Source organism: Xiphophorus hellerii, chromosome 11 (genome assembly GCF_003331165.1).
Source record: "Xiphophorus hellerii strain 12219 chromosome 11, Xiphophorus_hellerii-4.1, whole genome shotgun sequence".
Lineage (NCBI taxonomy): Eukaryota > Metazoa > Chordata > Actinopteri > Cyprinodontiformes > Poeciliidae > Xiphophorus > Xiphophorus hellerii.
Genome location: NC_045682.1, coordinates 6,500,940 through 6,517,915, shown reverse-complemented (window position 1 = coordinate 6,517,915; position 16,976 = coordinate 6,500,940). Strand labels below are relative to the sequence as shown.

At 39.6% G+C, this 16,976-nt stretch overlaps 1 protein-coding gene across 12 annotated transcripts in view; it reads right to left on the bottom strand.

The window, feature by feature from the left end:
- Positions 1-948: 948 nt before the first annotated feature.
- Positions 949-16,976, bottom strand: part of ncam1a (neural cell adhesion molecule 1a) — a 293,926-nt gene continuing 277,898 nt past the window's right edge. For 9 of the 12 annotated variants that reach the window (XM_032575748.1, XM_032575749.1, XM_032575754.1 and 6 more), the window contains 4 exons: positions 14,354-14,561; positions 12,873-12,989; positions 11,167-11,556; positions 949-6,232 (listed from right to left, as the gene is read on the bottom strand). In XM_032575748.1, the coding sequence (XP_032431639.1) occupies positions 6,112-6,232; positions 11,167-11,556; positions 12,873-12,989; positions 14,354-14,561 (836 nt within the window). In that variant the 3' untranslated portion in view covers positions 949-6,111. The remainder of the gene's footprint in view (positions 6,233-11,166; positions 11,557-12,872; positions 12,990-14,353; positions 14,562-16,976) is intronic. The other 3 variants (XM_032575758.1, XM_032575759.1, XM_032575760.1) reach the window with 1 other exon arrangement.

Sequence of the window (16,976 nt, the reverse complement as noted above, 5' to 3'; positions counted from 1 at the left end):
ACAGCCTGTCAAGCAGCTGGCTGCAGGTAAGACTGACTAATGAACCTTCTTAAATTAACTTGTTGAATGTCCAGTTTTATTTCATAAAGAGTGGGACGGGAAAATGAACAAACTTGTGTAACAATTAATACAACTCTGTGGAATAAGCAGATTAACTTGAAAAAGGTGAATAAATGTATGAAATTTGTCTAATTTTGAAGTTTTTATTTCATATATTCAGATTCAAAATACCCCCCCCAAAGCTACAGGCAACATTAGAAACTTTATAACTAATATTAGGTTATTTAAAATAAATACATTTGAATAAAACATGACTGAGAACAATAAAATGTAAGATTAAATTAAAGTTTTATTAAATAAACTGGATTTAGTTCAGCTGCAACATGTAGAACATTTCTGACTGGAGAAACGGATCAAAATCTGTTCATAATCTTCAGTTTGTTTCTTACATTTTCTTTCACACTGAGCTCACCGTTTTTAATAGAACAAAAATAAATAAATTCTTCACAAAATGTTTTTTTTCCCCTTTTAATTTTATTGAACACAAACATTTCTGACAGAATGCAAAGTCAAAATGTGTTTTCCTTCATTCCTCAGTTAGTATTCTGTATTTACACCAGGGAATAGTGAGCAGACAGACACTCGGACAGAGGAGAAGCACGCCGAGCTGCTTTTTACAGAGAGAAAGATTGGAGGACAGAAAGTTCTGGATCAATGACGGTGACCAGCTGCTGGCAGCGGAGGCTCCTCTGAGCATGATGGACGTTACAAATCCCTTTGCTGTAACGTCAGCACAGGACCTTAGAAGGAAGTTTTCATCTTATTTATTCCCTGATCAAAAAAAAAAAGAAAAAAAGAAAAAGAAAAGAAAGGCAAAGTGGGTTTTTACAGAACAGAACCAAGTCCTTCTGTTTGGTTCTGGCTAATGAAGAATAATAAAAATAAAAAAAAATCACATCAGCCAGCAAAACTGGTCAATCCAGATATTTTTAACAACTTTAAGGCAAGAGAAACAAACAAAAAAGCAAAACAAAACAAGACAAAATGTCATTTTTTCCACACATTTCCAGGCAAAAGTAAGTCAGTTAACTTTTTGTTTTGTTTTAGCAGAGACCAGAACAAGCTCCACAACATTTGAAAAGCATAAAAACATGAAGAAAACAAATCTTAAAAAAAGGAATTTGAAGAAATTATTCATGCTGTTTCTGACAAATCTGATCATGTCTGGAAACATAACATATGTGTTCTTGGCTTGTCCACACTGTTTTCACGTGACGCTAGACTGGAGCGTTAAAACGTTAAATGTCTCCTTTTGACTCGTTTCGTTGGCTTGTGTCCGTGTAGTTTTGGTCATGGCTGAACTTTCTTAAACGAGACCGCGGCCAAGTTAAAGTAAGGTTCTTAGCAATAATCTGTCCTTTGAAATATTTATTATAAAGGAATGAAAGGATAAAACATCCAAAGGGAACCGGAATAATACAGCCTTACAGAACATCGGAGAGGGTTTTGAAGAAGCTTCATTTACAGCTGAATGGAGCAGCGAAAGAAAAGAAACTGACAGGAGGACGCAAACGGGAAACTCTGGAATACAGAAACCAAGAGGAAGGGAATGCATGGCGTCGTTTTCCAGTCTAAAGGCACTCGGCCGGACGTCTCTAAGCTGCTGACGGCGCTACCGGCTACATCACAATCCAACTAGACGCTCAACTCTAACACTCAAGGCTCGTGGGTTTGCTGTTCACACTGGACCAGCTCCAAGTCTACGGTGGAAGCAACACTGTACAGAAAAAGACCCGACTTCTGCTCCGCTTCTTAATGTTTCAGATGCAGAACTTTAGAAAAGGAGACATTTTATCATCAAGACACCAAACTTATTTTTATCAAGAGGATTTCCCCACCTTCTGCAGAACCTTCTGTTTTCAATCAGTCTAAGCTAAACCTGAATATCACTCTGCTGGGTGGTTTGCCCTCAGACTCTTTAGGACTTGTGACAGTTTGGACTTTTTGGAAACTATTTTTAAAGAAGGATTTTTGCCGTGTAAAACATCTGCAATCACGCCTGACTTTGTTCAACAGTTTATCTTTCTTACAACAGAACCTTCACATTTATTGGTCACCTTGGTAACGACGCAAAAAGCTGTCCATAAAATGTCCTGCAGTAACACGATCTCATCGGACAACAGTGAAAAGTCTAAACTTTACTTTAGGAAGATTTATTCATTGGGGAACATTTCTATGTTTTTATTTTATTTTATTACTTTTTTAAAAAGTCACAATGGAGCTTTGGAAAAGTTGCACCACCTCTTTAAAAATTCTAAAAACGTCTCTTTAAATATTGAAAAGTTTGGGCTAGTAGTTTTTTTGTTCTTTTAAAATATCATCCATTTCCAGATTTTTGAAAATTCAACACCCGCCTTATATAAGTAGCATGTTCTCTTATATTTCTTAGTCTCCATGGAGATGGACCTCTGTGACTCTCCATATTCAACTCATGCATTATGTTCCTTCACAGTACGATCAGCTTAACAGTGTACAAGGTCAGTAAATAAATTAGGTAAAAAATCTTAAGAGTTGCCAACACTTTTGTTAAAAAAAAAAGTTTTTAAGGTGGGATTTTTTTCATCAGTGATTAAATTTCCTGAAATTTCAGGTTGGAAAAATTTATTTTGAGACTTTCTGCCAGGAGAGCCAATAAGTTTGGAAGGTGCTGCCGTTAAAATAATTTCAAATAAAAAATATTTAAAACTCCACATATTTCATAAAACTGCTAGAAGGAAAAACTAAAAGTGAAACAGATTTTTTCTTTTGCAGTTGTACGGGCTGATCTTTAAAACAACTCAACAGAAAGGCCAATAAATGACATAAGATGTTTATGGATTAGAGACTAAAGTAAACTACAGAACATATTTTATTGGACTTTTTTTTTTTTTTACTGCTGCGCAATAATTTACTGCCTAACCAAATTTAGACAAGCCCCTTCAGATTTGATGCCACATAATGAAAAGAGAAGCTGCAAATTTCCAAAGTTCCAGTTCAATTCGGTTACTATCTTAACAATAAATATGATAAAAGAAAAGAAAAAACAAACTCTGGCTATGAAGGAGCCAAATACGCCAAATACGAAGACATAACACACTTGGATCTATATTTCTAAAATGAGTCATGAGAACAACTACATCTCAGTCCACACTAACTTGATGTTTCTGTAACCTCTTAAGTCACTCCAAAGTCCAAACCTGTTGCCTAACCTACGTGTCCAAATCTCTGTAGGGAAACCTCAGGAAAAGTGTGACACACGTGTGAGAGAGAAGGAAAAAAATTGAATTTTCAGAACTCAAAACACAAACGTTTCGCAGCACACATAGAGGAATTTACAGAGTCCTGCTACATCAGAACCGGTTATGTTACAGTTTGGCGGCATTTCACCATCTACTTTTACTGTATTTGAAATTTTTATGAAGAATCATCCGACCATCTGATGACGAAACCTCAGAACTTCATGGTTGCCCACAAACAATTTGGCTGGATTAATGAAACGGTGGGCCACGCTGCTGGTTTCACTTTAGATTTTGTGGATATAATGTTTTTTGTGTATCTGCAGAAAATATATATTTATATTTGTGAATCGGTTTTGTGCAGGTGCTTCACAAATTGTTTCAGAAACACAAAGCAGAAATCTTTGTTACAAATGCAAGGTTCCAAATAAAAAAAAAAAAATCAACCCGAACAATTACTGTGGGTTGATTTTAGAGTTCCCAGTAAATAGGGGCTCAAATATGGGTTTAGCTCCTCTATGAAAAGCAAAATCAGGATTAGACAGGACATTTTTCGTTCAAAATGTTTCGATGCACGGTGCTGGAATTGTAAAAAATTAGAACCATACATTTCCCCCTACAATTTATTACAGAATATTGCGCTGTAAAAATTGTACAAATGCAAATGTTTTCAATGCATGGGTAATTTCTAGTTATGCACAAACCTTAATTTGTCATTTTATTTTAACAGGGTTACAAAGCTTAATTCATGAGTAGAACACATTTTTGACCTAGTTTGTCCGTATACACGCATTTTAAGACAAGATGGAGAACTGCAAACAGTGTAATGAGGTTACAGGTAAATCTACTGACATAAGTAAATAACTTAAATGATAGATTTTAAGTGAGGTTCCCATTATTTACATCCTGCAGTGCAGGTTTTCATTGGTCCAGTTCATTTATATTCATCCAAGGCCCATTATATTTGGCTACACAATATTTAATTAAGGTTAATGTAGCATGAGGAATTTTAAGGAGGGTTTTTATAGATACTTAAGAGATGAAGACAACTTAAGGCATGAAAATTGGAATTAAATAGGAGCCTACAAAAAAGAACGAAGCTGGGATTGAGCTAATCTAAAAAAATCTAAGCAAAAACATTAAGGCCCCCTGAAAATTGAGTCCATATACTCAATTTTCAACATGCAAGAGCGGATAACTCAAGGTCTTGGCATGAAAATTTCAGGCATATGGGGGGGAAAAAATGTAAAAAACATTTTATGTTCCAACTGTACGATTTATAAAAAAGAATAAAACATGGAATCAGCTTTTGAAGAGAAAATGCAAGACACAAAAAACAGCATGGCGACCAAACCCACCATGCTGTTTGTCAGGAGCCAGGAAAGGACAGAAAATGAACCAAAAGAAAAACTTGAGGATTAGAAACTCAGAAATCCAATATTTTTTCAATCAAATGCTGTCCCACATTTTGTGCTAACAGCAACACTCTTTAGTGTGGAAGTTGAAACTGAGTGATGTATACTAAAGTCTATTGAGTAGTCTTTTGAAAATGAGTAAAGTGTTCCAAAATGACATTGAGGCGTAAGAAACTAATTTCTACAGATATTTTGGCTGCTACTTTTAAAGAGAGGGGTTGCAACTTCTTCTGCAAAACGGAAAGCTAAAGGTTTTACAGCAAAGTTACTTTGTCTCATCCTTCCAAGCATTCAATCTCCACCACAAAGCACACTGAATTTAGGAATGTAAACTGTTTGGGCTTAAATCGAAGGTAAGTGTCTCTAGAGAATAGGAATCTTTATACTGTGGTATAAAGCTATTAATGCTAACAGCGCTAATTGCTAATATAAGAAGCTAAAGTTGGATAATATTTGTCTGTTTCACCACGTGGTGAGATGTTGCCTTTGCTCCAAATATAATTGATTAATGATGTCTTAAAAAGCTAAAAAAAAACCCATTTTGAATGCATTTGTCTATAGTTACTGAAGAGAAATCAGAATTGGCTTACTAAAATTACTATTCACAAAACTCTGATGCATGTATAAACAGCCTGCAAATAGACTTTTAAGGAGGAAAAAGAAAACAAGACATCAACTTTCACGTCAATATTTCTCTCAATCATTTTTCCATTGTTCGGGAGAGTGAAGATGAAATGAAGGAAAACGCAGGACCAAGGAGCGGAAAAGAACAAAACCCGATCACATACGAGTTTACAGAAATACAGCAACAAACCCACATGCTTTAATAAGACATTAAGGAACAGCTACATAGGCAGTGAGAGCAGTATTTAAACAACAACAAAAAAAAAAAAAACAGACAAAAGAAAAAGAAGACCCATAATCCATTATCACAACAATGAGCATAAAGAGTAGTAGAGCCGGTCTTACATTTGTGTGCATCTTAAAGGCAGTAAATCTGTGAAGTAAAGCTACAGTTCATCCAAGTTTATCTAGAGAAAATATTACAGATGCTGATCTGCTTATTACGTACAAAAACGGGTGACATGACGCCTGAATATCTATGGTTTTACAGTGACTGATTTAGGTGGATGTATTGGGAACTAAGGCGTTGCATGAGGTTTATCACTCCTGCTCATATTCCCGCAGAAACACGAATTTTCTTTGTAGTTTATCTTCTGAGTTGCTGCTTTTTTTTTTCTTTTTTTTTTTTGTCTAATGCAGTGGGGTGGTGTGTGTGAAATTGTTTCGAAGTTTCAGTGACTGTGACCACCCCCGCTTTTAACTTGTAAAGCCCACACCCCAAACTCTCCCCACCCAACCTGCACCCCTCCCTCCTCCTCCTCTTCCTCCTCCTCCCCGCCGCTCCCGGCTGGAGGACATTACGCTTTACTTTCGCTGCCGTTCGCCTGAGGCGCCTCGTTGGGGACCGTCTTCACCTCGGCCGTGGCGTCCTTCACCTCCGGCTCGGTTTTGGCGTGGTCGCTCTTCACAGCCTTCCCGCTACGGGGGCGAAAGCAAAAGGGGTGAAAGGGGAGAAAGGAGATTCGGTTAGAATGGACGAGGCTCTCTTCTCACAGCTGAACTGTCTGCCTTTTGTCTGGTTCCTCAAATGGAGGAAAAGAGGTGGAAACATGCAGGATGCTTTGAGGGAATCTGTTGTTCTCGCTCCTGGAACTGAATGCATTTCACACTTAATGGGATTGAGCTCGCTATCCTAGCCAGGCATCAGACAGGAGCACATGGATGTCACAGCTACTTCCCAGGAACAATGAATGCTGATGTGGAATGACACAGGGCCGGTACAGTAGACACAGCGCTGGAGGGCGGGGGGGGGGGAGGAACCGAGGCACGGCCTACAACAGCGACTACAATACGCCAGAGGATTACATGCCATCTGGACTCAGCTGAGCTCAGACACAATGGGAGCAGACTTTGAAGCCACACATTACATTTATTTATTTTTTTCCAGTCTAAAAATATTTCTTCCTCTGCTGTCCGGCCTGCCGCCTCTCAAACAACTGCTCCGATCCTCACGCTTTCCTATCCTGTCCACCGACTAAAAAAAAAAAAGCCCTCATAAAATTCCTGCTCGGTTTCGTTCTGCCCTGCAGAAATACTAAACGCACATTTTGTCAAACTTTAGTGAACGCTGCTGGGATTTTAAGTGAGTGAAAGAAAAAGGACTTATGGTTTTCTCACTTTTTTTTTTTTTTTTAAACAAATAAAAATATGACACGCACGATGTGAATGTGCAAACAGGACCTTTAGTCAGTACTTTGCAGAACTGGAACCGGGTTTGACTGCGGTTGCAGCTGCAGGATGTTTCTACCAGCTCTCCCCGTCTGGAAATCAAAGCTTGAAATGTTCTTTGTGACACAGCTCAGGCTCAGTCAGGCTGGATGGAGAGTTTCCATTGTCAAACATTTTCCGTTGGATTTTAAGTCTGGACTTTGACTGGGCCATTCTAGCCTGTGACAAAGCGACACATTTCAGCAGAACAGTGGATGATTTCAGGCGGTATTTAAACACATTTCAACATCATTTTTAAAGAACTGAAACATTATGTATAAAACACAGCATCACTAGTTAACACTTAAAAGAAAATCGGTTTTAAAAATGCTTCAGAGTTGAACGCAACACCAAACTATGTCTGATATAGAAACCAGCAAACAATAATTCCATAATGACCATGACTTTTGTTCACTTTTAATTATGACGTCTGTCACGGAAAGTTTCTTTAAACTACCTGCCTGCCGCTCTATTTGACCCTGTTCTCCGATTCTCCGTCTTCTGAAGAAACATTTCTTCGCCCAGCATCTTACTCGAGGATATCAAAGGTAAATGTGATGAATAAAAATACAGATCACACTTTCCAGGTTTGCATTTGCAAAACAATTAACAACTCTGTTCCCGTCACTTTTAGCAAAGCTGCAGCATTTGCTACGGCTGGACTGTGGAGTTCCCATGTAATAAACAGGATATTTATAGAAGAGTCTGATAAAAAACATTTAAGACAAATGTTCAGCATCAGAATTGCTTAAAAGACAAAACAAGGCTTTTATTTTGATAAGAGAGCTTTTATTTTCCATTTAAACTGGAATCTTGGTTCAGCCCTTGATTGGATGCTGATGTGCCGAAAACCTTTGCAGTCCCCTGTAACTTTACTTTAAAAAGGGACAATGTGCAATTTAAATTGACATGTCATCATTTCAGATTCTAGCTTTTAGCATTTGTACGGTCTGCAGATTTTTACCGTCTGCAAACAAGAGAGGTTGGAGCTGACGGAGTCTACGGCAGCGAAAACGGCGGCTCTGATGGAGGACGGCACCGCGGGAGCGCTCTGCTTCAGGCCCGTCTGAGCTGTGAAGGAGAATCCCTCCAATGACAAGCGGGCTTTCATCACACTGATTTGGCACCGACAAGCTCCCTGCATCCAAGTAGCTCTAAACGCTTTCGTTCTTCATCACTGACATCCTCCCCTGAGCAGCCGAGTGAGCAAATTAAGAGCTGGAGGAAGAGGAGAAGGACGAGTGTCTCTCAGGAATTCATCTCCTGCTACAGTCTTCTCCTCGACTTCACAGGCTGTCAGGAATCGGCAGCGTCTGCAAACTGCGGCGCGGAGTTCAGAAAAATCATCTCCAACATCCCAGCTGCCGTTTAGAGAGCTGATGTATCAGGGAGGAGTGTGTGGGGCCCGGCCACAAGGAGACGGGGGCCAAAAACATCTGCTGTGAGATCACATTTGATCAAACTGTGATCACTGTTTTCTGTAAGGCAATGAAATGATCTTGATTTATTGCCAGAAAAAAGATTTTGCTACCAAAGCCGCCTACTTTTGACAACAAATATTATCAAACAGAATCCACATACAGCTTTGTTCATAAATTTAATCAAAGGTTTAATTTTATTTTATTGTTATTGGTTTTATTTTATCTTACAATTTAATATATAAAAAAAATTCTTTCATTTTTTAAATTTATAATTTGCTTACATTTTATTCTAATTTTTGATTTAACTTTATGTATTTATTTCCATATTGTTGATTTAACTTATGTCTTCATCACTTAAAAATGACTATTTTATTTTCATTTATTGCCTTTCACTATGTTTCTTATGAATGCATAGTGGGGAAGGCATGAGCCAACAATATAAAAATATTGTATTATTTACCATTATTTGACTTAATGTGTTTCACTCTATTTTTTATTTCATCTGTTTTATTTTAGATTGCTATATTTTACACTTCGCTGCCGTTTCACTTCACTCTTTGATTCTATTTCAACATAATTTTGTGTTTTCAATTCATTGTAATTCTATTAACTTTAATATTTCAATTTCATTTGATCATGTTTTTTGTTGCTCTATTTTACATCATATGTGTCACGAGGCTATGAATTTTACTCTGTTTTCTATTGTTTTCTCTTTCATTTTATTTACTTTTTTTAAAATGGAAAGCATGAAAAAATTAAACTGGGATTAAATTTTTTTTTTTTTTCCGAAAACTGTCAAACGTGGAGATTTGTTTTAGTCATTTATTTTCATCTTTTAATGAACATTTTTTTGTTAATCTCTTCATCTTTAATGTTTTTTATCACACCTATTAAATCTCGTCCCACATTGAACTACATGTTAGCCGTAACGTGGAGGCCTGCGGCGCCGAGCGCTAACGGGCTGAACGGTGGGAAGATGCTCGTTTCTGTGAGGTTAGTAAGCAAACAGGTGGAGGTGGAGGCAGTGGGTGGAGGGTGGAGGCATGCAGTGACTGATGGTGAACATCTGGCAATGTTAAAGGAACTTCCACCCTTAAGCGGTCCAAAAACTGACCTGACATCAACAAGTGCTGATGTCCAGACTTAATGTTTTTAGATTTCCCACAATGCATTGTTTTCCCACACAGATACAGACGTCAGTTTTCAAAAAAAACAAAAAGCCACAATGAATGCTGTAAAATTTATGAATATTTGCTGTGTAACAAATTCCTCCTAGCTTTTGAAATGTGGGACGTGTCTGCAGTCGCAGCTGTGCTCCTTCTTCCACATGATTAATTCAGGTGAAGCAGCTCCTGCTGCCTCTGGATCTCTGCCCACAGCTGATGCTTATTGGATCCTGGTGCCGAGCCAAACGGCCGAACATATTTCAGGGTGAGATGGAGGCAATCAATATCTTCCACAGGTCAGCAGTTTTAACAGGGACTGATGAAATGTGATCTTCATTTCAAACTTTCTGCACACTTGGCCTCAAACTTGGCTGCATGGGGTCTTTAAGAGCAAGTTTGTTTTTTTAGTAAGATAATTGATTGGTTGTATTTGGCTCCAGATTTTAGCCTCTAAAAATCAAATCTCTGCCAATGAAAAACGGTTAAAGCATACATTAAATCACAGTTCAGCAACGTACAGAAGCTTACTGAATTAAATGTCAGAGAGCTTCAGGGACATGACAGCACAAAGGTGAATCTCTACAAGGTTTCATGAACATTCATGGAGTTTTCCAGGGATGTCTGTGCTGCTGCTACATGCTTGCAGATGCTAAAGATGGGGACATGGAGGATTGTTTTTTTCTTTTGCGTTCTCTTGCAATAATGTACTGATCAGTTCATGCAGCATAACTGAGCACTGTAAGCCTTTCTTACGGTGGCTATTGTACTTTCTGCTATCATATAAGGCTGTCATAAGGTTTTTCCATCTATGTTAGTATCTTGTGTTTTATAGATTTTTCTCTAAGTAGAAAAGAGCCACAAACCTATGATATAAAAGGAAACTTTCTGTAAGAATGAAAGAAATAAAAAATACATCCAAACTATTTGGACTATTTCTGAGTTATTACCGTGAGGTAATAAATCATCTGACAGTTTTGATTGTGTCTCTTTTGTGTTGAAAGTCTGAATGGTTTAAAGGGATGTTTTCATGAGAAGTCCCATCTCAACCTTACACAAACAGATATGCAGTGAATAAATCGATTTTCAATCAGTTTTTAGTACCAAAGAGTTAAGAATAAACACTGAGGCTCTTTAAATGTGTGAACATTTGAAAGTTTAAATTGACATTTGTCACTGCATACAAAATAGATCAGCAAATATTGCAGTAAGCATATAGTGAGGGAAAGCAAAAGAATTTTTTTTTCCCAATTTAAGGAATTAAAATTTGTGTAATTAATTATTTGAAATGAACCTTTACAGGAGGCAATATAAGCCATAAGAATTAATAGCAAAATCCACACTATATGTTCAATTAATCAGTTTCACTTTTTGAATGAATGAAATAAAAAAAGCTTTTGGATGTTGTTGTAATGGACGGAGATGCAGCAGTGCCTCTGTTCTGAGCAGAACCATGCATGTGGGAAGAACCGTTTAAGGGTGAAGTTCTCCTAAAACATGGCAGCCCTCATGAAATGACCAGAACAAAAGGGAGCAATAAAGGAAACGGAGATGTTCATACTCATTTTGGGTTGATGTGGTGGAGTCTGAGCATGGGGCACAGCGGGCATCGTTGCTCTGGCCGTCTACTTGTAAGTCCTTACTCTGGGTGCTGCTGGGGGCTTTCACTGACTCACACGGGTTCTGAGGGCTGTCGCCATTAGCGGACGGTGGGCTAACTGGCTCTAATACAGGAGGGCTGGAGGCAGGGGCAACTTTTGGAGCGTCGCTGAGGTCAACCAGGGGCCCGACGCTGCATTCGGAGTCTGCTTTAGGTGAATTGGAAAGGGCTGCAGCGGTGTTTTTAGGAGAGGAGTTAGTCTGTGGCGTGCTAAAGCTCTCTGTAACCGAGTTAGCAGCAGCCGGGGGGAGTCGGTTTACCGCCGTGTTCGGGGAGTCGGCAGCGGCAGGTCTGTTTGGCAGGAAGTAGCAGGGAGGAGGAGTGGGGGGAGAGAGGTAGGAGAGGGGGGTGGACACAGGAGAGGAAGCATAGAGCCAAAAAAATATGAAACAAAAAAGGGTAGAGTGAGAGTGCAAGTCAGGGCAACAACAAGGCTTTAAGTGTTTCTGTGCTTCAGTGGAAAAAGTAAAAATCTATACACTCAAAATGTTAGCGACAAAATATTGGAGGGTAAAACACAAAATAATCAAAGGAATGGACAAGCAGTTTTCCCAGGATGAAGGAGTTGGTCTACAGCTGCTGCTCTGAGCTTTTACAGAAACTCGAGGGATTCTGTTTGGTACAGAAACAAGATAAAGCCACATAACGTCAGCTGGACCTGAAACCTAAAGAGCTGAAATGATTCAAGTCGCCCATCATTTTCTCCACCCTGTTTGTTAAAACTCCACACCAACATGTTTCTGAAATATTCGGCAGCAATGAATGTTATGTTATGAATGTACCTTCAAACAGCTTCCTAATCTATACCACACAACGAGCATGAAAACAGCTAAAAGAAATGTAGCTTCTCAGCCTCAAAGCTGTATATCAACTGAAGTATTAATACCCATTCAACTTTTAGGCAAGTTTTAATATTTTTCTTAATATTAAAACCTCAACTTTAAATGAATTTCATTAGGATTTAATATGACAGAGCAACACAAACTGCAACACGATTGTGAAATGGAAAGAGAAAGGAGAGGTTGCCTGATGACTGCTAATCATTATCCGTGTGTCTAATCTAACCTCAGTACAGACAGTGGTTGTAATGTGACAAAATATGGAAACGTTCAAGGGGTATGGTTACTTTTTCAAGCCACTGTGTATTCATGAGCTAGAATGGCCTAGTCAAAGCACAGACTTTAATCCAATTAAACATTTGTTGTAGACGTGTTGCTCTCTGTTCAGTCTGAATGACGTCGAGCAATTTTGCGCAGAATCAGGAGTTTTAGTGTGTAGATGAGCGAAGCTGGAAGAAATCTCAACAAAGCTGCTGTTATTAAACGTCGACACAAAGAAAACTGTGAATTATTTCTCTTCAACTTCACAGCTACTAAATGTTGGTTTATCACATCAATTCTGATATCGTACACTAAAACTTGAGGATAAATTGTGACAAAATGTGAAAAGGTTCAATGGGTATGAATACTTCCATACAGCACTGTTTTTATATTTGTCTTATTTTATCTGAAAATCCTACATATTTAAATCATCAATCCACCAATTAAGTGTGCAGACTCGGTTTTGGACCGTCTCTCAAAGAGCCAATTAAAGCGCTCGGTTCTCACTCTGGTTCTGTCAGCGGGGTGGTCTCATTGGGCTCAGCGGGACCCCCTCCTTCTTGGTTCGGGGTGTTTTCTTCCTCTGTTCTCACTTCCACAATCGGCTCCTTAGACTCGTCCTTCCTGTCGCCAGAAAGAAAGGACAGAGCAGACGGGATGCATAAATTCAGGCGTGCGTTTTGAGGAGGCCTCAGTCAGGCAGCGCTTCATGGCGGCCCGGGAACACACGGTCACCTCACGCAAACGATCGGCAGCAGCGTGAAACAAACGAGCTCAAAGATTCAGACACACACAGACGGCCTGTTCGGCTGTCAGCCGCGCTGTCTCGTTCACTCAAGCCAATATTTGATCATCCTCCGCCTCCACCAACCTGCGTGCTCTGATTGCAGGTTTCTTTTTCTTTTTCCCCCCCCCCCTGAGGGCTTCGCCGCTCTCTGATTGTGCTCGGCTTTAAAAGCGTTTGCTGGCAGGGAACGACATGTCTGAGATCTGAAGGTGCAAAACATCTCTGCAGATCTCGCCGCCGCGACTCGGTTCGCAGAGTGGCACGGGCTCTGAAGAAGTGTTTTGTGAAGGCTTTGGTTGAAATATTTATTTGTTGTGTGCACTGCCTCCATGAGGAGATGCTGCCGAACACATTGAGGTGAATTCTTGATCAAAGAACAGCGCTCTTTTCAGGAAGGTTGCATTAATAATTACGTTGCTCCAAACATTCTAGCATTGTCAGTAATTAATAATCATTGAACATAATTGCATTTTGCATTCATTGTTCGAGAAACAGCGTCCTCCACTATTACTGGTGAAATGATTAAGCTGTGTGAAAAGCCTTAAAGTAAATGTGTCTTTTAGTTTAGCAGAGTAATCTCACTCTGCAAATTTTAGAAAAATTGATCCTTTTCTTTCTTTTTTTTTTTTACAATAAAAGGTATTTTTAATAAATTACTGCCACAATAATTTATTTTTTTTTACCACCAACACTTCTTATTTTTACTCTAAAACCGTAACTATTTTTTTTTTGCCATTTTTACTTTCGTCAAATTTGCTGAGCTAGTGATTGTACTCGTGTTAAGCAGAGTGGAGTATGTGTGATGCTGTGGGCCTGTTACAGTGCACTGCATTGTGAACATTACGACACGTTTTTTAAGAAAAGTCTGATGTCTTCAGACTTTTCTGAAGACATCAGAAAAGTCTGATGTCTTCAGACTTTTCAGACTGCAAACTGAGACTCTCAGTTTGCAGACTCTCAGCAAACTGAGAGTCTGCTGTGATTGGGTTTTTCAGCGAGAACATGGTCATCTGGCAAAATCAACTCCACCTTCCTCCAAGGTCCAGGGAGGAGGAGGCTAGCCACCATTAAACAGCTGCATCTTCATAAAAGTTACCAAGACATTTGGTGCATCTTTACCAGAATTTACAGAGCATGTCAGATTACATTTTTTGTTAAATAAATCCAGAAGAGGTCAGCGAATCACAATGCGTGCGCTTACGAGAACGCTGCCTTTCCCTCCTCGATGTCCTTGCTCTTGGCGCCGGGGCCGGCTTTTCCGCAAACGTTGACAGCAATGCACATGAGGAGGCCGCACTGGTTGAGGAAATAGCAGGTGACGTCCACGGCAACCAGCAGCAGCAAGAAGACAACGATGAGGATGCCCACGATGGCGCCGGTGCCGAGTCCCGAGCCGCCGTCTGCGGTGTCTGAAGAGGAAGAGAGAGGCAAAGGGGGGGATATGCAAACCACACAAGGCAGAAGAGAAAGAGGGGTTTCAACATGGAGGAGAGGAGAGGGGGGCAGCCAGGAAATTAGACAGAGGACAGACATGATGAGAGGCGGCGAGGGACACAGTGAGTCTCAATGAAGATGTGAAGCAATCAGTTGGAGGAATCACCAAGTACATTTCCCCCCCCCCAAAAAAAACAGTCTTCCACTCCATCTTTAAGAGGGAAATGTTGTACTTTCTACTCTATCAAATTCATTTTCAAGCTTTTAAAACATGGAACTGTGAAAGGTGAATCCACGAATAACTTTTGGTTGTTCTGCAACAGTTTTCTTGCTCTTTGCTCCGGGAGTCTGAACAATATTTGGGAGAAGAAACCGAAGGATTTTGGGAAAAAAAACTGTGGGAGAACATGATGTTGCTGACACTTTTCAATCAATGCCAAGTGTTCACTCGATGCCAAAAGCCTTACTGGCTTTAGTTTCCAGCTCTTTTCGGAGGAAGTCCTGCATGGTTCCCAGACAATGTTAAGAGTCTGGACTGAATCCAGCATCGTTCTTCTCTCCCGCGTGTCCGAAGCAACCTAAACCACAGCGGACTGTTCAAGGTGCTGACGCGTTGTGCAAAAAATAATTCATCGTCCCCTGGGATTTTTGTGATGCTCCACTTATTTTCGAATGGCACGGGATAACACTGGAGGAGAAACATAGCAGCATTAGTAAAACACTCTAAGATTGATTTTAGTTTTCGGTCCAGAGTTTCATCTGCAGTGCCTTACTTTAGCTTTGTAGTTTCCATACTATATCTAGTGGTCAGTATAGAAAAGCCACTTCAGTATTTGGAATCTCAGCTAATTTGCAAACCCCGTCTTCAGATGGACTTTGAGTGACAAAAGGATCTTATTCAAAGTTTATACTGAAGAAATAAAACTGAGATTAGCACCCAACATTACAAATAACTGATAAAAGACCAGTCTCTTAAGAAAAGACAAATGAACAGTTTTTTTTAATACTCGGTGCTAAAAATGACTTTTCTAATTATATTGAAAGAACTCCAAATCTTCAGTCCATCGTGTTGACACAGTAAGGAATATTATTGTAAATCTGAAAACCTACACCAGAACACTTAAGGCAAACTATGTATACTAACTATGTAAACTATATTCAAACTAAAAAAAAAAAGTGGGCTAAGAACAGGACCTTGGGGCACTAAAACAGTTTATTTTATTTTAATGTAGTACCATATTGGGACTTGAAATCTACAGATCTATCAGAGACTTTGTTCCTGACCAGGTTCAGAGAGTCAGAGTGGGCCCCACCTCTGGCGCTCCACTGGGTTGTGTATTTAGCCCCCTACTGTCCGCCCTGTACACTCGTGCCTGTGTCAGCAAACCCACAACAATGACGTTTAATTAGAGACCACTGTGGCTGAGCTCATCTTTGGTGGGGATGAAACGCAGGGAGGAGGCGACCAGGCTGGCGGCTTGTTGTGCTGACAAAGAGGCGATCCCTGACTTCTGTTAAGGGTTGTTGTCCTCGGTTCGCAGACACACTGTGAGACCGAGAGACAGTTTCTACAGCAGTCCGACAACTCCTCCATTGGAAGATTTATCTCATCTTACTAAACTTTAACTGTTTTCTTTAGAACAATATTACACAAGCAACACTGTTACATAAGTAAATATTCCACAGTGTATTCCCCACAGGTAATGCACTGTAAAAAACCCCCACAAAAAACACAGGGATAAATTCAGAGGCAGAGTGAGGCTCAGATGCATTAAAGGCTATGTCCTCGAAGCACTGTGGTCTGCTCAGGATGAAAAGCTCATCAAACTGTCTTGAGAGAACGGGAGCTCCATTCTGCTTACTAAATCACCTTTAAGTTCATGTAAGACATTTGTACTCTTATACTCAGTGGTCCAAAACGGCAGTGCTGAGCTGCAGTATAAATCTTTGTATCATCAAAAGGCTAAAACCTGAATCTGTCCATCAAAAATATTTGTTTAAAATAACCTTGCTTGCAGTTTTCTGTCCTCACAAACAAATGTTCTGCAAGGTGGCATATGGTAAATGTACTGTTTGCATTCATTTTAATGCAGCAACAAACAGCTTGATAAACACTAATATATAACACCTAAAACAATACTTCTGCTTTAATTGGTTAATTACTTCAGTAAATGTACTGAAGTCAGCATATGGCAGGCTCTCTGTCAGTGCTGTTGCAGCAGTTGTTGCACATTTGAAGTTACAGTCAGACGCATGCATCCACCGATGATGCTAAAGGCTTTGGAGCTTTTCTGGGAGCTTCATTGTGGACATGTACCCTGGTTCTCCAGCAATTTCCAGAACACGGCCACCTTAAACACGGAGGTTTCAAGATGTACCATCATTCCAAC